Source organism: Aedes aegypti, chromosome 2 (genome assembly GCF_002204515.2).
Source record: "Aedes aegypti strain LVP_AGWG chromosome 2, AaegL5.0 Primary Assembly, whole genome shotgun sequence".
Taxonomy (NCBI): domain Eukaryota; kingdom Metazoa; phylum Arthropoda; class Insecta; order Diptera; family Culicidae; genus Aedes; species Aedes aegypti.
In genome coordinates, this window is record NC_035108.1 from 234,423,348 (window position 1) to 234,446,400 (window position 23,053).

A 23,053-nucleotide genomic window follows, 5' to 3' on the forward strand; every position below is an offset into this window, starting at 1 on the left:
TTATCGTAATGATCGACTTGATGGGACATGTGGGGGAGTTGCAATCAGCATTCATAGGCGTATAAAACATCAACTGTTTTTCGTCATTTGAAACTAAAGTTTTTGAAACTTTAGGTGTTTCTGTTGAAACACAGCTTGGTAAATATACTTTCATAGCTACCTATTTGCCTTTTCAATGCTCTGGACAACAAATTATTTTTTTTAATTTGCTCCAAACTGACTTGCGGAAATTGACTCGCAATAAGTCAAAATGTTTTGTCATTGGTGACTTTAATGCCAAACATCGGTCACGGAATAATTCTCAAAGTAATTCCAACGGCAGAATATTATTTGATGAGTGCTCTTCAGGATATTTCTCAATTCAATACCCTGATAGCCCTACATGTTTTTCCTCTTCTAGAAATCCATCTACGATTGACTTGGTCTTAACCGACTCTAGTGATCTTTGTAGCCAATTGATTACTCATGCTGATTTTGATTCTGATCATGTCCCTGTTACGTTTCAAATATCCCATGAAGCGATTCTCAATCCTATCAGCTCCACTTTCAATTATTTTCGAGCCGACTGGAATACCGTAAGGACGCCATTCACCGCTCATGCTCCATTCACCGCTCATTGAATTATTTTGAAAAATATGAACAAAATTTCGCAATAAAATTCATCAACATGTATTAGTATACCAGAATGGATTGTATCAGAATGAAATTCATATGATTTAATTTTATACACTATTTATAAAAAATAATTTTAGGCTGTTTAAGGCGGTAAACATGAGTTGAACAATGATTTTATTATGGCAGATCGAAAAATGCTTCTTAGCTGCCACGCTTTAATATGTTGTTGTACTATAGTACAAAGATAACAACCAGCTAATGAAAGTAAATTAATTCCAACTAGTTGTGTATATAGAGCCTCATACTTAGGATGAGCGGTGAATGGCGCCCTACACATGTATCATTGGCATACATGTTATTCGGTACCATTATACGTTGTTCAGATTTCAACTTCTTCCTACAAAAATTAATGTTTTATCTTGCGTCTAGCGCAAAAAGTTGCGAAAAATATCGAAAAACCGATTTTTGACAGAATTTAATGTGTTGAAATGCTGTTAAATGAGCGGTGAATGGCGTCCTTACGGTATATATGAAACGTATATTGACTCTAATCTTGATGTTAACATTTCTTTAGAAACTAGACTTGATATTGACAATGCTCTTGAAACTTTCACAAATTCCATTGTTCAAGCCAGAAGCATTGCAATTCCAAAATGTGAAGTAAAATTTGAATCCGTGATTATAGACGATGATCTTAAACTCTTGATCCGTCTTATAAACGTGAGGAAAAGGCAATTTCAACGAACTCGCGATCCTGCTCTGAAAATTATATGGCAGGATTTGCAGAAAGAAATCAAGAAACATTTTACACAATTAAGAAACAAAAATTTTGAAAATAAAATTTCTCAATTGGACGCTGGCTCTAAGCCCTTTTGGAAATTATCTAAAATCTTGAAAAAACCTCAGAAGCCAATACCGGCATTGAAAGAGGAAAACAAATTATTACTAACTAATTGCGAAAAAGCTCAAAAACTTGCTATGCAGTTTGAAAGCGCGCACAATTTTAATTTAGGACTTACTAGTCCAATTGAAAATCAAGTTACTCAGGACTTCGAAAGTATTCTTAATCAAGAGAGCGTTTTCGAAAATTCCTGGGAGACTGATTTGGAAGAAGTGAGAACTATTATTAAAAAAACAAAAATATGAAAGCACCTGGCGATGATGGAATTTTTCTACATCCTCATCAAGAAACTTCCAGAAAGTAGCTTATCATTTTTAGTTGATATATTTAACAAATGTTTTCAATTAGCATATTTTCCTGACAAATGGAAAAATACTAAGGTTGTTCCAATTTTAAAACCAGACAAAAATCCTGCAGAAGCTTCCAGCTATCGTCCAATCAGTTTGCTTTCCTCCTTCAGTAAACTTTTTGAAAAGGTCATTTTGAACAGAATGATGATCCACATCAACGAAAATTCAATTTTTGCCAATGAACAGTTCGGATTCCGCCATGGACATTCGACCACTCATCAACTTTTACGTGTAACAAATTTGATCCGTTCCAACAAATCTGAAGGCTATTCTACTGGTCTTGCTCTTCTAGACATAGAAAAAGCATTCGACAGTGTTTGGCATGAAGGTTTGATTGTAAAATTAAAAAACTTTAATTTTCCAACATACATTGTTAGAATAATTCAAAGTTATCTGTCAAATCGTACACTTCAGGTTAATTATCAGAACTCCAGATCTGAAAGACTTCCTGTAAGAGCTGGTGTTCCCCAAAGCTGCATTTTGGGACCAATATTATACAATACTTTCACATCTGACTTACCTGAGTTACCTCAGGGATGTCAAAAATCCTTGTTTGCGGATGACACAGGCCTCTCCGCCAAAGGACGAAGCCTGCGTGTCATCTGTAGTCGATTGCAAAAAAGTTTGGATATTTTTTCTTCATACTTGCAAAAATGGAAGATTTCTCCTAATGCTTCCAAAACTCAACTAATAATATTCCCACATAAACCAAAAGCTCTTTATTTGAAACCTTCAAGTAGACATGTTGTCACGATGAGAGTGGTTCCAATAAATTGGTCAGATGAAGTTGAGTATCTAGGGCTCATGCTAGATAAGAAATTAACTTTCAAAAATCACATTGAGGGCATTCAAGCCAAATGTAATAAATATGTCTATCCCCTTATTAATAGAAAATCAAAACTTTGTCTTAAGAACATGCTTTTGATATTCAAACAAATTTTCAGGCCAGCTATGTTGTATGCTGTACCAATATGGACTAGCTGTTGCAATACCAGGAAGAAAGCTCTGCAGAGACTTCAAAATAAAATTTTGAAAATGATTCTGAAGCTTCCTCCCTGGTATAGTACCAATGAGTTACATAGAATATCCAATGTTGAAACATTGGAACAAATGTCAAATAAAATTATTAATAATTTCAGGCAAAAATCGTTACAATCTTCTATTGCCACGATTAATGCGTTATATGTTTAGGTTAAGTTAGGTTAAGTATATTAAAAACGTTTTTTTCTCTTAAAAGCAGGTGAAATCAACTCACCTGTAAAAAAATCTGAACTGCTACGGCAAATGAAATGTAATATGTTGTTAACAAAATGTTAATAAAATCTCAAATTTGTTTTACCAAATTAGGATGATAGTGTTGTCTAAGAACACAAAACACCTAGATATAAGAAATGAATGTAATGTTTAGAATGATACTAATAAAGAAATAAAAAAAAGCCATAAGAAAGATGGAACGATTACTGCAATGCAAAGGTTTTATTTATTTTAGCATCACTCCATATCTAGGTATCGATAGGCGTGTGGTGTACGTACGGTTCTTGGTTAGATTTTTGTTATCGTTAATTACAGTATTGGACAATACAATTTTAATTTTCGTGATTTTCCATACAGAACACTCTAGTTTAGAGGATAACAAGTGAGTTATTTATGGACAGATTTGAATGAAATTTTCACAAATTTTTGTTTACACGAGTTCAAAAGCTACAACGGTACAACTAAAATAAATTTTCTGATGAAATTTGATATTTTACACAACTTAAAACATTGATAGTATCCTAACAAAGTTGTACCACAAAAATTGGACAAAATTTTTGCTTTAGTCAAAGCGTTACTGCTTTTGAACTCATGGATGAAAAAATAGCTCATGAATGTTGAAATTCAAATTATGTCTGAAGTACTATGAAAATTTATTTCAAATAAGTCCATGAAATCAAGCTTAACATATTTGATCAGTTTGTATGGAAAATAGAATATTGCAAATGTATTGTCCTATACTGTATAACAATTCAAGTTTATTGTCAAACATCACTAATATGGGAGAGGCACTCTTGGCACCAACTAGAATACCTAAGAATATATGAAAAAATCTGCTCTGTACATCTAAATTCAGACCATAGTTTAATTCCAAAAACCTACAAATATTAGTCAACCGGTTATCTACTAAGAAGCCTTCAAAATCGTGCGTTAGACTTGACCATGGCTGATTTTCATTGACACTCTTCTCGGATGTAAGGAAAAATCTTTTTAAACAACATCTCGCCAAAAAAAACATTTGATTGTTTGCTTGCAAAACATTATATTCAATTAAAACAATTATATTCCCAGGAATATACTAAAGATTTTGCAAATGATATCGTAAAGAACCAAACATAAATCAGCCCAACAATACTTAGAGCATTTCGCTATTTATTTTTCCATCAACGATCGCGCTAATGAAATCATCCCACAACATGATCCCTGAAAATGGATGGAAGAATTCACTCACTGTTAATCTACATAAATCCATACAACATCTTGACAGGGATATCATAAACACGTTGTCAACCTAGTAATTCAAACAAGGCTTCACCAAGAATCAGTTTCAGTATCTTCAGTATTCCCTAATGGATTTGTCCAGCATTTTGGTAGGAAACCACTAAGATTTCCCAAGAAGGCAATCGAAAATTGTTTCAAAAGTCGCTGAGAACCATCTGCTCAAACATTTAGTTCCCACTTTCTTCTTATAACTGTATTCGGCGTGCAATATATACATACCTGATATTTGGTGCTCTTACGAATGATGGTTTCGTCTTTGAGAGAAATCCTGAAGTGGAACCCGTGATGTCCAACAAATTCCAACTTAATAGAGCTGCCAGCCTCCAACCCCAATTCATCTGCCACCTTGCCGTGCAATCGTTTCATTTTACTTTCCAGATCGTCCATTTGTTCTTTGAACTCCTTCAATTGGTCGTCGAAGGTGTGTTTCACCAGATATTCGCCGCGTTCAACAGCTTCCAAATCGAGTATCTGCTCGACCATGGACTTGAACAGTTTAAGATCTGCCAAAGTATCTTTCATTGGGTCGGTGATAATGTTCCTTACAGTCGGATTCTCGAGCGTCTCCAAAAGGCGAATTATTTTCGGCATCCTCAAAACTATTTGATACAGCCGAAAGATATCCTGTAGGGATGCTTTCTTCCTGAGCAATTTCTTAACGACGATGAGAATGTCTGGTAGCCGCTTCATATGGATGTCGTGTAGTTCAGACCGAACAGTAGCGCTGTCAACGAAGCATTCAACAATGTCGTGACGATCTTTGATAATATCATAGCTTCGCAAAGGCTGTTTGAGCCATTGGGCCATCAGACGGTGCCCTTGAGGGGTTCGGCAGCGATCTAGAACCCCCAACACGCTATGCCATTTGAAGGCAATCGAATTCATAAGGGCTCCTGGCTTTGGGAAAAGATTCAAAGCCGAAACGGCAGCTGCATCCAGATGGACAAACCTAGAAAAAACGAGTAATTTTGTAAAAAAAAGTAGTAAGGCTTGGCGCTGATTAGGCAGATCAAAAAGTGATGGTTCCAAAACATAAAAATGTATTGGTCTGTTAACCCAAACCCAAACCCAAACCCGCCTATAGACGGGGTACACTTTGGAATTGTGTAGGTATGCTTTTTCGTAGCTCGGAAATCGAAATGACTAAGCCAAAAAGGAAAAAGGAAAGTTTTTTTGTATTTTTTAAAAATGTTTGAAAAAAATTTTTTTTTCTGAGCTACACATGCCTGGGGTTCATTTAACGTGTAATACAAAAAATCATACCTTTCATATTTTTCTTCAATCAACCTATCACAGAAGATGAGCCTGGTGGTATTAAAATTTCAAACCTGTTTTTCCGTTAGCTACACGGAAAATAAAATATGCTCGAGACAAAAATGAAAAATTGAATATTTTCAAAAGTCCCGTAGAAACTTAAATTTTTATTATTGTCAAAAATCAATAACTAGAAGAGGCTTCAAGAAAAAAATAAAAAGTGCAGGGATGTTCAATAATAAAAATTATAAAAATCAAACCTGTTTTTTCCGTTAGCTACACGGAAAATAAAATATGCTCGAGATAAGAATGAAAAATTGAATATAAATCATTGCCCAAAACGTGTTTAGAACGATTTTAGTAAACGACAAATGATATTTAGATCGAAATTAAAAATTTGGGTATTAGAGGGTTAGCGTTCTCTGGGAAAAATAATCTTAATCCCAGGGAAGTGCAGGTTTTACTAGCTTTAGCTTTAGAGAACAACACTGCTGCAAACACCTAAGTTCCCATGAATTTTTGAAAGAAAGATATTAAATGGTAGTAACTATATCTGAATCCTTCTATTATGGTCAGAAATAGACAGAGGTTTTTGTTCAAATTGATTAAACTTTTCTGAGAGGGTGATAGGTTATAAATTAATTCATCAATTTGCGTCGTCTCGGTTGGTTTAATATCAGGGATAGAGAACCACTTACATCTTGCAAGCAACTGTTCTCAATAGTTTAATACATACCTTTTAAGATTAAGCATTTTCAGTTCGTAGTGACCATGATTGGAAGGATCGTTCACGAGTTCCAGGTATCGTATGGCAACACCCAGTGCTGCCAAGGCAATAGTTTTCGTTGTTTCCGGCATTGTGTTGGCACTTTCCTGTTGACCCTTAGCAAATCTCAACAGCTTGTTTAAGTCTTGAATGATGTCGTTCTTTTCCAACGAAAAATCTTGCTTTTTCTTCAGTGTAACGATCACGTTGTTTCTTTCCATGAGAGTTTTAATCCGTTCATACTATATTGGAAGAAAATGTTGATGGTAATATTACATGAATTTGCAATAAAAATATGTTGAAGAATGAACTATATTACCTCAGCGTCAGAAGACGGAAGAACACACTCTTTCGGGCCAAGCAGCACAACCATTGCTTCCAATTCGGAGTAGAAATCATTGTCCATGAACTCCGATACTGAGAATGTACGCTCGTTATTCTCGATGCAAGCAATACCGATCATTTTCTGCTTTCCCTGCTGCTTCACGTGTAGAGCAATCAATGCCGATCCAGCTACCATGTCATTGTTGGCGAAAAGCAAATCTTCGAATTGAGATAAATTTCCAGGCGATCCCTTGAACTCTAGCACCCAGTCATTGGAAGTCTTCGTAGGGCCTTTATTTGTATAGACCTCCACGCGGTAGTTCCGAACCAACAGGAGGTCCCGCACGAAACTTTCAAAGTTGTTCTTGCTTAGCACCACGTATGGCACTTCTACGTCTGATCCTGCGGGAGCCATGAATTTCACCACATTCGTAGACTTGAAAACACATTTGGCGACGAACTCAGCATCCGATCCATGGCAACTGTAGTAGTCCGAACGGTCGAAGAAACGCACAGTTGTGGCGGGTTTCTGGGACAACAAAAAGAGGAATATAGTTTGTAGGAAATTTCTTTTTTTAATTTCTTTATTAGTATCATTCCAAACAATACATTCATTATTTCTTATATCTAGGTGTTCTGTGTTATTAGGCAACACTATCATCCTAATTTGGTAAAACAAATCTAAGATTTTATTAACATTTTGTTAACAACATATTACATTTCATTTGCCGTAGCAGTTCAGATTGTTTACAGGTGAGTTGATTTCACCTGCTTTTAAGAGAAAAAAACGTTTTTAATATACTTAACCTAACTTAACCTAAACATATAACGCATTAATCGTGGCAATAGAAGATTGTAACGATTTTTGCCTGAAATTATTAATAATTTTAATAATAATAATAATAATAATGTTCCAATATTTCAACATTGGATATTCTATGTAACTCATTGGTACTATACCAGGGAGCAAGCCTCAGAATCATTTTCAAAATTTTATTTTGAATTCTCTGCAGAGCTCTCTTCCTGGTATTACAGCTGCTAGTCCATATTGGTACAGCATACAACATAGCTGGCCTGAAAATTTGTTTGAATATCAAAAGCTTGTTCTTAAGACAAAGTTTGGTTTTCTATTAATAAGTGGATAGAGACATTTTACATATTTGTTACATTTGGCTTGAATGCCCTCAATGTGATTTTTGAAAGTTAAATTCTTATCTAGCATGAGCCCTAGATACTTAACTTCATCTGACCAATTTATTGGAACCCCTCTCATCGTGACAACATGACTACTTGAATGTTTCAAATAAAGAGCTTTTGCTTTATGTGGGAATATTATTAGTTGAGTTTTGGAAGCATTAGGATAAATCTTCCATTTTTGCAAGTATGGAGAAAAAATATCCAAACTTTTTTGCAATCGACTACAGATGACACGCAGACTTCGTCCTTTGGCGGAGAGGCCTGTGTCATCCGCAAAGAAGGATTTTTGACATCCCTGAAGTAACTCAGGTAAGTCAGATGTGAAAATATTGTATAATATTGGTCCCAAAATGCTGCCTTGAGGAACACCAGCTCTTACAGGAAGTCTTTCAGATCTGGAGTTCTGATAATTAACCTGAAGTGTACGATTTGACAGATAACTTTGAATTATTCTAACAATGTATGTTGAAAAATTAAAGTTTTTTAATTTTACAATCAAACCTTCATGCCAAACACTGTCGAATGCTTTTTCTATTTCTAGAAGAGTAAGACCAGTAGAGTAGCCTTCAGTTTTGTTGGAACGGATCAAATTTGTTACACGTAAAAGTTGATGAGTGGTCGAATGTCCATGGCGGAATCCGAACTGTTCATTGGCAAAAATTGAATTTTCGTTGATGTGGTCCATCATTCTGTTCAAAATGACCTTTTCAAAAAGTTTACTGATGGAGGAAAGCTTCTGCAGGATCTTTGTCTGGTTTTAAAATTGGAACAACCTTAGTATTTTTCCATTTGTCAGGAAAATATGCTAATCGAAAACATTTGTTAAATATATCAACTAAAAATGATAAGCTACTTTCTGGAAGTTTCTTAATGAGGATGTAGAAAATTCCAGCATTGCCAGGAGCTTTCATATTTTTGAATTTATTAATAATAGTTCTCACTTCTTCCAAATCAGTCTCCCTAGCATTTTCGAAAACGTTCTCTTGATTGAGAATATTTTCGAGCTCCTGAGTAACTTGATTTTCAATTGGACTAGTAAGTCCTAAATTAAAATTGTGCGCAATTTCAAACTGCATAGCAAGTTTTTGAGCTTTTTCGCAATTAGTTAGAAATAATTTGTTTTCCTCTTTCAATGCCGGTATTGGCTTCTGAGGTTTTTTCAAAATTTTAGATAATTTCCAAAAGGGCTTAGAGCCAGGGTCCAATTGAGAAATTTTATTTTCAAAATTTTTGTTTCTTAATAGAAACGTTTTTCTTGATTTCTTTCTGCAAATCCTGCCATATAATTTTCATAGCAGGATCGCGAGTACGTTGAAATTGCCTTCTCCTCACGTTTTAAGACGGATCAAGAGTTTAAGATCATCGTCTATAATCACGGATTCAAATTTTACTTCACATTTTGGAATTGCAATGCTCCTGGCTTCAACAATGGAATTTGTTAAAGTTTCAAGAGCATTGTCAATATCAAGTTTAGTTTCTAAAGAAATGTTAACATCAAGATTAGAGTCAACATACGTTTCATATATATTCCAGTCGGCTCGTAAATAATTAAAAGTGGAGCTGATAGGATTGAGAATCGCTTCATGGGATATTTGAAATGTAACAGGCACATGATCAGAATCAAAATCAGCATGAGTAACTAATTGGCTACAAAGATGACTAGAGTCGGTTAAGACCAAGTCAATCGTAGATGGATTTCTAGAAGAGGAAAAACATGTAGGGCTATCAAGGTACTGAATTGAGAAATATCCTGAAGAGCACTCATCAAATAATATTCTGCCGTTGGAATTACTTTGAGAATTATTCCATGACCGATGTTTGGCATTAAAGTCACCAATGACAAAACATTTTGACTTATTGCGAGTCAATTTCCGCAAGTCAGTTTGGAGCAAATTAAAAAAAATAATTTGTTGTCCAGAGCATTGAAAAGGCAAATAGGCAGCTATGAAAGTATATTTACCAAGCTAAGTTTCAACAGAAACACCTAAAGTTTCAAAAACTTTAGTTTCAAATGACGAAAACAGTTGATGTTTTATACGCCTATGAATGATGATTGCAACTCCCCCACATGCCCCATCAAGTCGATCGTTACGATAAACAAAAAAGTTAGGATCTCTGTTGAGTTTAGATCCAGGTTTTAAATCTTCTTCTTTCTGTCATTACGTCCCAACTGGGAAAAAGCCTGCTTCTCTGATTAGTGTTCTTATGAGCCCTTCCACAGTTATTAACTGAGAGCTTTCTTTGCCGATTGACCATTTTCGCATGTGTATATCGTATGGCAGGTACGAAGATACTCTATGCCCTGGGAATCGAGAAAATTTCCTTTACGAAAAGATCCTCGACCAGCGGGATTCGAACCCACGACCCTCACCATGGTCATGCTGAATAGCTGCGCGTTTACCGCTACGGCTATCTGGGCTCCTGCAGATATTAATCATCCGTATTCGGAATCTTTCAGGGCATCCTCAATTGGTTTTGTTTAACTAACGCTTGAGATTACTTAAATCGTAGAAGATGTTGCATGGGACAGAGATAACCAGATACATTAGAATGCTGGCAAGTTTCGCCGAGAAGCGTATAAGTCCTCTTCAGGCAAATTAAGAACAAATGAGCTGGAACAACGCTTTGAATGAATGAGTTGAAACTATCCCTATTCTACAGAGAAAACTTTATAATAATAAACTTAAATTGTGACTCTTGCGGAATGCGTTTTATATTTCCATATTGCTTGCTTGTTTTCTGAAGACCGACCATCGTATTGGTTACAGGACGATAACTTCAATTGGTTTTGCTATTAATCGTTCGGGAATCTCATGATCAAATGATGTCTCTTTATAACCAGCATTACACAGAAATTGATTTGACCATGTCGCGAACGAAGCTTAGGCAATATTTTAATTCCCTTAGATATAATACAGCATAGTATTAAGCAAACATGTAGTCTACAATTGATTGACGAAATAAATAAATAAATCGAATAAAAAACACATTACGGTTTTTGGTGTTGGCAACCGTATTCTGGTAATCTCTATCTGCAAAAAATGATGGTGTTTAGAATAAAATAATGTGACTTCATCTTAGAGGCAATGGAACTTTATCCTACTTGCCTGCACTATGGCACACGCTGCAACGATTTTGAATATTATAAACATCTCTATGGATACGATTATACAAAAACATATCGACCAGCTCGCCGACTCGCCAGCTGTCACTTTTTCGCTTCGGTGTCCTCAATGAAAACTCTTCCACCCTTCAAAATCTTCTGGAACCTTGCACAGTTTATGTTGCTGAGCTGGCAGCAATCGACTTCACTTTGAAGATGATCTCCAACGTGCCCGCATCATCTTCACGGATAGCCTCAGTTCTATTGAGGCACTTCGATCGGTGAAACCTGTAAAGCTGTAATCTTACAATCTTACTTTCTTACAAAACTAAGAGAGCAGATGTGTGCACTGGTCGAAAGATTATACAAGATTACCTTTGTATGGGTTCTCTAACATTGCTTAATTTTTGCCAATGAGAAGGCGGACTCTCTCGCTAAGGTCGCGCTGAGGAAGAGCACGCGATTTCTTCGATACGTGCAATAAAGTACTTAAAGTGATGGTAGACGATTGTCTGAACTTCAACGGCTACTTCGATTTTGCTGTGCTTTGACAAGGCAGAGCGTGCAGCGTTGATAGTAGTCATTCCGACAGCATCTGTAGAATAGTAAATTACCGGAAGTCTGGCATACAGTATTGGACAATCCATTTGCAGCTTTTTCAATATTCCATACAAAATGGTCGATTTAGTAAGCTTAGATTTCAGTTATTTATGAACCAATTAGAATTTCACAGCACGTCAGACATAAGTTGTGTTTCAACATATATATATATATATATATTTTTTTTTTTGCTTATCTCGTTTATTTGGCAGGCTCAGGCGCCGTAGGGCATAACAGAGCCGAAATCTTTTCTTTTTTTTACATTATTTACATTTTGAAATTTGAACTTATTTTAAAAACTATGTTAGTTTGCGGAAGTTTTAAGGTTAGTGGATACATTTGTAACAGGGAAGGAAGGGATTTTTTGGAATTTCTTAAGCTACTTAGACTACTAAGCTGATGAAGCTTGAAGGGACAGGATGTCCAGATCTGTAATGAAACTAAACAGAAACGGTTTGTGGGAGACACGACGAGAAGAAGACAATTTGAAGGGGAAAAAAAAAAGACAGGGAACGAACACAATCAAACTCGGATATTGATACGCTTCAAAAATAGATGGATTAAATTCATATATTCTAAATCAAGGCCCGCCAACACTTCCCTGACAGGTTTCTGCTGTTTTCCTCGGATCCGGAGAGTTTCAGTCAGCTCAGATCTGACGCCACGATGCTCACTGCATCCCCACACAACATGTTCGATATCCTGGTAAGCCACGCCGCAAACACAGAGATTGCTTTCTGAAAGCCCAATACGGTGGGTATGCGCGCTTAACGAATAGTGATTGGACATAAGCCGACACATGACACGAATGAAATCACGGCTCATGCCCAACCCCTTAAACCATGGCTTTTTCGACACCTGTGGAAATATGGAATGCAGCCATCTACCCATTTCTCCGTCTCTCCATTTCTGTTGCCAGCTGATCAAGGTCTCCCGACGGGCCAATGCAAAAAATTCATCGAAGGCGATTTGACGCTCGTAAACATCGCCTTCTTTAGCGCCTACCTTAGCCAGAGAGTCCGCTTTCTCATTGCCCGGAATGGAGCAATGGGAAGGGACCCAAGCTAGGGTAATAGTGTAAGAGCGATTTGACAAAGCACTAAATGCTTGGCGTATTCTATTCAGGAAGTACGCTGAGTGCTTCGCCGGCTTCATTGATCGAACAGCCTCCAGAGAGCTTAGACTGTCGGAAAAAATGAAGAAGTGCTCGGGTGGGAGAGAACTGATGTACTCTAAGGTGTAATGTATAGCTGCTAGCTCAGCAACATATACAGAACATGGCTTTTGAAGCATGAAAGAGGCGCTATGAGAAACGTTGTAAACACCGAAACCAGTGCTATCATCCATTTTTGACCCATCAGTGAAGAACTGTCGGTTCTCGCTGACATGCCCGAATTTACTTGCAAACATGGGAGGGATAAACTTTGAACGAAAGTGATCTGGTATACCATGGATATCGTGCTTCATGGACAAATCAAATACTACAGAGGAACAGTCGAATTCTAGGAAGTTATCACGATTGGTGTTAACCGAAGATGGGCTAACCTCCAGCGTCATGTACCAGTAGTACACACCCATGAAACGAGTTTGAGGGTTATGTTCAAGCAGCTTTTCGTAGTTTTCAATAACCAATGGATTGAGAACCTCACAACGGATGAGGAACCTGAGTGTTAACTCCGCGAAACGATCTGTCAGGGGCTGTACTCCTGCAAGTACCTCTAAACTAATTGTGTGAGTCGAGTTCATGCAGCCTAGCGCGATGCGAAGACAGCGGTACTGAATCCGCTGTATCTTCAGCATATGTGTTTTCGCCGCAGATTGAAAGCAAAAGCTACCGTACTCTAAGACCGACAAGATGGTTGTTTGGTACAGCTTGATCAGATCTTCCGGATGGGCTCCCCACCATGTTCCGGTTATAGTTCGCATGAAGTTGATTCGTTTTTGGCATTTCTGTGTCAGATACACAATGTGTTTCCCCCAGGTGCATTTGGCGTCGAACCAGACCCCGAGATATTTAGAAGACAAGCTATGAGTGATTGTCTTACCCATGAGTGTAAGCGGAAACTTGGCAGGTTTGTGTTTCTTTGAAAAGACAACCATCTCAGTTTTCTCCGCAGAGAATTCGATACCCAGCTTTAAGGCCCAAGTAGACAAATTGTCCAGAGTATCTTGTAAGGACCCTTACTTCGGCTGCTGTTGGTCCTGTGACAGAAACAACACAGTCGTCTGCAAGCTGTCTTAACGAGCAATTTTCCATGAGACAATCATCAATGTCTCTCACATAAAAATTATAAAGAAGGGGACTCAGACATGATCCCTGGGGGAGACCCATGTAGCTTATTCGTGAAACTGACAAGTTGCCATGAGTAAAACTCATATGCTTCTCGGACAACAAATTGTACAAAAAATTGTTCAAAACTGATGAAAGGCCACTTGCGTGGAGTTTGTCTGAAAGGACATCAACACAAACTGAGTCAAAAGCACCCTTAATATCCAAAAACACTGAACCCATCTGTTCCTTTTGGGCAAAGGCAAGTTGAATTTCTGAAGAAAGCAGCGCAAGACAGTCGTTCGTTCCGTGGAGGATTTATTTGACCAAATTGAGCTTCAACTAAAGGAATCGGTGCTGAGTATTAACAACAGCACATCGTCGATCGTCTCAAATGCTGTGTCGGCATTATCGCGTGTGGCTGAAAAAAACTCAACAATAAAAACTGATACGCCCAACAGTGATTTACTCGCAATAAAAAATCATTTGACCGGGCTTTTAGACATATCTATGAAATCTTCAAAACAGCACATTGAAGATTTTGTTGAAACGTTGACTACAGATCTAACCGGCGAACTAAAAAAGATCTGTTCTGAAGTCCAGTCACTGAGCAGTCTAACCATTGAGATGGCTGCTCATTGCAACGATCATAATGCCAGTCAGCCACACATGACAACGGATGCGATAGTTGAAATGCAATCGATCGGCAATGAAATTTTGAGTGAAGTTAAAGTTTTAATCGATACTGTTAACTCACCACAAACCAACATTGGCGCTGTTCGATTCGTGGAAGATGAGTCACCCCCTAGCCTTTTAGATGAGTTGGCTGATCAAGGAATCGAAACTTTGAACCCAGGCAGAAATTCGAATGGCACTGCAGGTTGGCGTCTGCTAGGAACAAAAAAGGTTTGGCGCTCTGATTGGACAGAATATGACAATCGTCAGCAGTGTCGTGCATCACAGCAAAAACCTAAGGAAAAGGCCCAAAAACGGAAGAAAGCGAATAAACACAGAGGCCATAACAACAGTACCAATCGAAAAACAAACACCATTTTTTCAAAAACTCCCTCCAAGCACACCAGAAGTAAAAATGAACGCGAAAATAATACCTCACAAAAATGGTTCAACTACAACGATAGCAACATGAAGCGCAGAAGCAATGGAGCGGTTTCTACTGGTCTTCCCTCGGATAAGGATTTACTCGCAGCAGCAAAGCTGACTTTTTCCAAGCCTCCAGTTAAGCAATGTGGGATCAAATTTCAGAGAGGCGAAATTTTGAATCCGTATCCTGTCGATGATGCATTCCCTTCGTGCTCAACCTCTAGTTCCAACTGGTTGTTTGGTCCTGCCTTAAGAAACTCCTTTTCGCAGCATTGTTCCTCGTGCTCCTGTGAAAAAACGTGTTTTCGATCAACTTGACGCAGTCTTCAGACGTAGACCCTGACGATCCAATCGTGGCTGATGAACAACCAGTTGGTAATATTTTAAATAATGACAATGTATCTAATGATAGATCTGAACTTTCAAATATTGTTATGCAAAGGGATGTGTTACCATCAACTTCTTCAGAAGCAAATGCTACCGAAATTTTAGTATATTGCCAAAATTTTAATCGCATGAAGAGTGCATCTAAAATGAACGAAATTTATAAAAGAATTCTAACTTCATCCTTCTCAGTTGTTATGGGCACTGAAACTAGTTGGAATGAAAAAATTAAAAGTGAAGAAGTTTTTGGTAATAGTTTTAATGTATTCAGAGACGACCGAGATTTGGTCCTTACCCAAAGAATGTCTGGTGGTGGAGTTCTCATCGCAATATCTACTAAATTCAATTCAGAATTAATAATTTCATCAAAACATAAAGAATTTGAACATGTGTGGGTGAAAGCACACATCGCCGGAGAAACACATATATTTGCTTCTGTGTATTTTCCGCCAGACCAAGCTTGCAAATCATCATATGAAATTTTCTTTCAAACTGCTGAAGAAATCGTATCCCAGTTATCTCCAGAATTCAAAGTGCATATCTATGGCGACTTTAATCAGCGTAATGCTGATTTTATTCGTGATTCCGAAAACGAAAGCATTCTGCTTCCGGTTGTCGGTGAAAACGAATCATTACAATTTATTTTTGAAAAAGCTGCATTTTTAGGTTTAAATCAAATAAATCATGTGAAAAACCGGCAAAACTGTTATTTGGACTTCTTATTCTCAAACATTATGGAAGATTTCTGTGTGAATGAATCTGTTTCTCCACTATGGAAAAATGAAGCATTTCACACAGCTATTGAGTACTCAATTTTTGTTCACAATAATCACAATTCTGACAACTGTGACTTTGAGAATTTCTTTGATTATAAAAACGCCAATTATGACGGAATTAAACGAAAATTAAATAGAATAGATTGGCAATCCGTTTTGAAAAACCAAGGAGATTTAGAAAGTGCAGTGACGGATTTTTATTCAATTTTGTCGGAAATTATTCAGATGGAAGTTCCTCTATTGCGAAGACGTCGTAGAAATGGGTCGAAAAACCCTGTTTGGATTAATAAGCAAATAACTAATTTAAAAAATCGTAAGCAAAAGGCTCATAAAATTTACAGGCAACAAAAATCTCGAGAAAGTTTAGAAAATTATTTGTATATTGTCAACCAACTTAATCAAGCCATATCCGCTGCACTTGAAGAGTACAACACAAAAATAGAAAATGATTTAAAATCTTGCCCTAGGAATTTCTTCAATTATGCTAAATCGAAGATGAAGTCCAACAATTTTCCATCTAAAATGACATTGGATGATAGAGCAGCAGATAATCCAGATGGTATGTGCAATCTTTTTGCTACTTTTTTCCAAGAGACTTTTACTAACTTTTCGGATAAAGATCGTGACTTTGAATATTTTACTAGTTTTCCTGATTTCACAAGCGATATCGGTGTAAGTCAAATACTGGTACAGGACATTTTAACAGGACTGAAGAATTTAGATTCCACCAAAGGATCAGGGCCAGATGGAATCCCACCTATTTTACTGAAAAACTTAGCTAATGAATTTACAGCACCATTATTTTGGCTATTCAACATGTCACTTGAAATGAGCAGATTTCCAAAAGAATGGAAAAGATCGTATCTCATACCCATTTACAAGTCTGGTAGAAAATCTGATGTTCGAAATTATCGTGGAATTGCTATTATTTCATCCATTCCGAAACTATTTGAATCAATTATAAATAAAAATGTGTTCAGCCAAATAAAACATAGAATAACGAATACACAACATGGTTTCTATAAAGGTCGTTCTACTACAACAAACCTTCTGGAATTTGTAAATTACACTTTGAATGCAATGGATAGAGGTAACCACGTCGAATCACTTTACACCGATTTTAGTAAGGCATTTGACAGACTAGACATTCCTATGTTGATTTTCAAGCTCAATAAAATGGGAATTGCGATGAGACTCCTCAACTGGATTGAATCTTATTTAACAGATCGCCAACAAATAGTTAGATTTGAGGGAAAAATGTCTAAACCTGTTCACGTTACATCAGGAGTTCCCCAGGGTTCGCATTTAGGTCCATTGTTATTTATATTATTTGTTAACGATATTTCATATGTGCTTAAACATCTTAAAATTCTGATTTATGCCGACGATATGAAACTTTATATGGAAATCAATAGCAACAAAGATAGCGACATATATCTGAATGAAATAAGTATATTTGATAAATGGTGTAGCAAAAGCTTACTTCAATTAAACGTCAAAAAATGTAATTTAATCACATATAGCAGAAAACGGAATACACCACAGATTACTGTCTCTTTAGGAAATCAAATTGTTCAAAAGTGCGATAAGATTAGAGATTTAGGTGTCATATTAGATTCTAAACTTACCTTTACTGATCATTATAATACGATTATCCATAAAGCAACCAATATGTTGAGCTTTATTAAGCGTTTTAGCTACAATTTTCGGGATCCATATACGATTAAAACCTTGTACATTGCTTATGTAAGATCAGTTCTAGAATATTGTAGTATTGTGTGGTCTCCGCATATAAAAACACATGGTGATAGAATTGAATCAGTACAGAAGCAATTTCTTTTATATGCCTTACGCAAATTAGGCTGGACAACGTTTCCACTGCCATCATACGAGGCTCGATGCATGCTTATCGATATTCAAACTTTAAATGAGCGTCGCGAAATAGCCATGATTTCATTTGTCAATGATATTGTATCGCAGCGTATTGATTCCACCCATCTTTTATCATGTTTGAATTTCTACACGCCCGCTAGACAGTTAAGAAATCGGAATTTGTTTGCATCAAATAATCATCGAACTAACTATGCAAAATTAGGCCCAATGAATCGAATGATGTCGCTTTATAATCAGCATTGCACAGAAATTGATCTGACCATGTCGCGAACAAAGCTAAGACAATATTTTAATTCCTTAAGATATAATACAACATAGAATTAAGTAAACGTGTAGTCTACTATTGATTGACGAAAAAAAATAAATAAATAAATAAATTTGGCTCTGCGAAAACCAAACTGCGTATCTGACAGCATGCCATTCGATTCAACCCATTTATCCAGCCGAAAGAGAATCATCTTCTCTAACAACTTGCGAATACACGACAACATCGCAATTGGACGGTACGAATTATAGTTCGACGCGGGTTTCCCGGGTTTTTGGATGGCTATTACTCTCACCTGCCTCCAGTCATCCGGAACAATGTTACACTCCAGAAAGTGATTAAACAAGTTCAATAGGCGCCTCTTTACGACGTCAGGTAGGCCCTTAAGCAAATTGAACTTGATTCGATCCATTCCTGGAGCGGAATTGTTACATGAAAGGAGAGCAAGTGAGAATTCAACCATCGAAAAAGGTCTATCCATGGCCTCCCTATCCACCGGAATATCTCGTCGCACGCGATCAACAGGAACGGAATCCGGACAAACTTTCTTAGCGAAATCGATAATCCACCGAGGAGAGCTCTCTCGATCTTCATTAACCGACGATGTATTACGCATTCTTCTTCCGACGGTCCAAAGCGTTCTCAAAGAGGTCTCACGTGATAATCCTTCCACAAAATGACGCCAATAACACAGCGGAACAAAAATGACATTTTTGCGTGTCTCAAGTATCAAATTATGTGTCTCTAGTAGATTTGGGTCTTCCGAATCTGATGCCGTTCTCAGAAATGTTCCAGCACGTCACAATTTTTAGCTACAGCTCGCCAAAGTTGTATAAAACACTGGTTTCATTGAAGTTTACATCAAATTTAAACAATGATTTATCAAAAAATATTATGGATTAACCTGCCAAGCATGCCAAATAGGACTTTAACTTTCATTTCTGATATAATTTGGTTGAAATTGCACGATTGAATTGAGATTAAATCGATTTTTTCAACACGCTTACAGTCTCCATACAAAATTCTTCGTTTGTCTTATATGGCAAAATACAATACTATTCTAAACCAACTAAAAATAAATTTTGAGCATCGGAAGTATTATGAACTTTGTTGATAAGTATTGTTATACACATGAAGTTTGAGTTCTGAGCCAAATTAAGCAAATACATTGCCATACAAGCTGGCAAACTTGCATGCAAGTTGACTAAAATAGTCAAATTTAGCATTTTCAACAGTCAATATCTCAAAAACAAGACGTGCTATGATATTTCTGAAAATGGCAATGGATTCAGCTACCTTTAATTAAGTAAATAGCGGTATTTTGGTGCTTGAGACAAAAACGTGTTCCGCAGTGTAACCGCTTTTCTTCGCTTTGACCAAGCTTTTAAACTTGCGTTCAAGGGAAGAATAGCGCTCATAGTTGTCAATTGAACCACGTTTCCGGAAGTCTTTAAACGCGGCGGATTTCTCGCGATAGAGTGCCTTACACTCTTCATCCCACCACGGATTGGGAGGCTTCTTGCGAACCGACGGACCAGGCACAGGACGGCGTTGGGCTTGAAGAGCGCTGTTGAGAATCAACTCGGATAAAAAGCGATACTCTTCCAACGGAGGAAGTACTTCTACCGCTTGCTCTCCATCAATGATCGCATCCACGTACTTTCCCCAGTCTATGTGCTTTGTGAGGTCGTAGGCGAGATCGATGGATGAAGACTGTTGTGTTCCATTGGAAATTGAAACTACGATCGGCAAGTGATCGCTACCATGGGGATCCTGGATTACCCTCCATGAACAATCCAGCGATAACGAGCTTGAACATATTGAGAGGTCTAAACGGCTATCCCTAGGACTTCCATCTTGAGCTGGAGGTGCCACTCGTGTAACTTCCCCAGTGTTGAGAATTGTCATATTGAAGTCGTCGCAGAGGTCATATATCAACGTTGATCGGTGGTCGTCATACAGTTCCCCCCAGCCTGTTCCGTGGGAATTGAAATCCCCAATGAACAACCGTGGTTCAGGCATAACTGAGCAGATGTGAGAGAGATCTCTGCGAGATATCGCCGATCTCGGAGGAAGATATATGGAGGCGACACTGAGGCTTTTGCCTCGGATAGTCACCTGACATGCAACGACTTCAATGCCTGACATCGGCGGCAGATCGACTCTGTAGAACGAGTGATGCTTTTTGATCCCCAAAAGCACTCCTCCATATGAGTTGGATCGATCCAGGCGAATAAAATAAAAGGAAGGGTCACATCAGGTGTTAGCCATGTTTCTGATAACGCAAAAACATCGCACTGTAAATTACTAACTAAAAATTTAAAGCTATCTAATTTAGGCATAATACTACGACAGTTCCAGTGTAGAACAGAAATCATATCTTCGACCTCTGTGGATAATTTATCCATCAAAAGATATGATCGTTGCAAGGAGGGGCATTCTAGAAGCCAGCTGCTTCAAAAGAGGAGTCACGCATGGAAGCAATCCTTTGACAATGTTCTTCACTGGATCGGAAGCATTGAAGAAGTTAATGATAATATCCACGATGCCAGAAAGCGTAAACATAGGAACGCCCTGAGGTTGCCCTAGGGGCTCCGAATGCGAACTTTCTTTTGGCTAAGCAGTCTGAAATTTTGGGATATTTGGGATTTTAGATTTTCCCGGTAGCGGCGGAAAGTCTCTTTCCTCTTGGAGTTTGAATCCAGGAGGGGAAAGCTTTGAGACTTTCGCGACAGGCTTAGTATTTTTCATGGCTGGTGGGTCATCACTGCTAGGCAGATTCCGAGGCTTTTTTGTGGGTCTCTGGAGTCTCACACGCTTCCTCGATGAACCCTTGAAAACGAAGGAAATTCCTTCACCAACCTCAGAGTCGGAGCCCTGATCATCAAGAGACAGAGAAGAGTAGATATTTTGTGATTCAGCAGACGGAGCAGCCTTTTTCAACATCTCGGCAAAACTACGCCGAGAGCGCTGCTCTAATGATCGTCGCTGATGTTGCTGCCGGCGTACGTACGTCGGGCAGTTTTCGAGGGCATGTGGTGGACTTTCGTTGCAATAAACGCATTTTGGCGGTATACTACATGCACCATCCACATGTCTCTCCCCGCAAGAAGCACAGCGAGGTTTATTGCAGCAATACTGGGCAGTATGGCCCAGCTGCTTGCAATTTGTGCAATTCATTACCTTCGGTACGTACAGCCGCACAGGTAAACGAAGTTTGCCGATTACAAGAAAATTCGGCAAAGCAGATCCGGAAAAGGTCACACAGAAGGAGTCTGAATGCGAATAGATCTTCTTATCTCCCACCAGGGATACGGAATGCAATTGCTTGCATTCCAGTATGGGGACAGATGGGAGAGAAGGGTTTTTGAAGCAACCACAACCCTGCATCAATTCTTCGCAGGTCATACTGCCTTCGGTGACCACTCCCGCAATCTCAACCCGATGGCTTGGTAGATAAGTTTGGTACTCACGAGTAAAGAGCTCACAGGCCACAATCTCATTGGCCTGTTTACGGTCACTGACGGTGACGCGCAGCTTACCAGAACCCACTGTGTCAATGGCGACAACGGAAGAGAATCGCTTAGTCAGATCCTTACTGATCTGAATAGTGTTCAACCGTTTGCCTTTGGATCGAAAGAAAACAACAAAAGGCCCACCAGAGTCGGGCGGATAGGCCTTGAGGCGGGGGGACGTCGGAGATGATAGAATATTGGTGTCCATTTGAGACACATCAGATTGAGGAGACACACATGGATTGGGCATAGAGGTGTTTGTGTTTTGTTGGTTCAACACATTCGAAGACTCAGTGAAGGGATACGACGTTCCCCCGCCATCATCATCTACACCCATTGCGGTAGCTTAACACCGCAAAGGGCGCACGAATAACTCAAACTAACACTATTCACAGAAATGGAAATTGAATCAAACTGAAAAAAAAAACACACACATACAGAGGGGAAAGGGAAGAGGGAAAACTTTCACACGCAGTAAAAACTAATCAAAAAAGACTTGAAGAGGAGAAGAACAACGAGAGGTACTTATCTTTTACTCTATCCACGCCGGCGTCGTCGATGCTGTAACCGATGGGCGTCTACGCTTGAGGAGAGGTAGCAAGTAGCGTACGACCGTTCGCTGGGACGTGTAGATGTGTGGTTGATCTCCGCTGTCCACGCTATACGCATACCACAGACGATGATCACACTGATGAACTCTGAACTGCACACAGGTAGCCCACGGGACGGGGTGCGAGCTGCCTTCGATGATACACGTGATCAAAAAAGGACGGTCTGGTTCGCTGGTACGGTGTATGTGTGGTTGGTCTCTCACTGCCTGCCACCAACCAACACAGGCGTCGATAACGATGGTGACCACTGTCGGCGTGGAGAGCGCACCGCTGTGCACGCTATACGCACACCACAAACGATGATCACTCAGGTAGCACACGGGACGAGGTGCAAGCTGTCTTCTACGATACACGTGATCGGAAAATAACCACGCAATGGCGAAAACGTTCAATACTTTTGCGCAAAACTCGATTAAACGGCAACACAATGGCTTCGCCAAAAGTGTTCCGCTTCCAAGCCGAACTAAGGCTCTTGACTGCACTACAAACACTCTGCAATAGGCGTCGAAACACCAAAGATTTGGAAAAACGGGGGTGAACCCGGACACACGAGAACTATCGACTGTCTCGCACGGTAGCTCAACAAGGAATGAA

At 38.5% G+C, this 23,053-nt stretch overlaps 1 protein-coding gene across 1 annotated transcript in view; it reads right to left on the minus strand.

The window, feature by feature from the left end:
* Positions 1-23,053, minus strand: part of LOC5565480 (DNA mismatch repair protein spellchecker 1) — a 69,840-nt gene that overhangs the window by 4,034 nt on the left and 42,753 nt on the right. Inside the window, exons 3-5 of the mRNA XM_021844474.1 lie at positions 6,741-7,274; positions 6,392-6,663; positions 4,621-5,350 (exon numbers count right to left, since the gene is read on the minus strand). Of these exons, the coding sequence (XP_021700166.1) occupies positions 4,621-5,350; positions 6,392-6,663; positions 6,741-7,274 (1,536 nt within the window). The remainder of the gene's footprint in view (positions 1-4,620; positions 5,351-6,391; positions 6,664-6,740; positions 7,275-23,053) is intronic.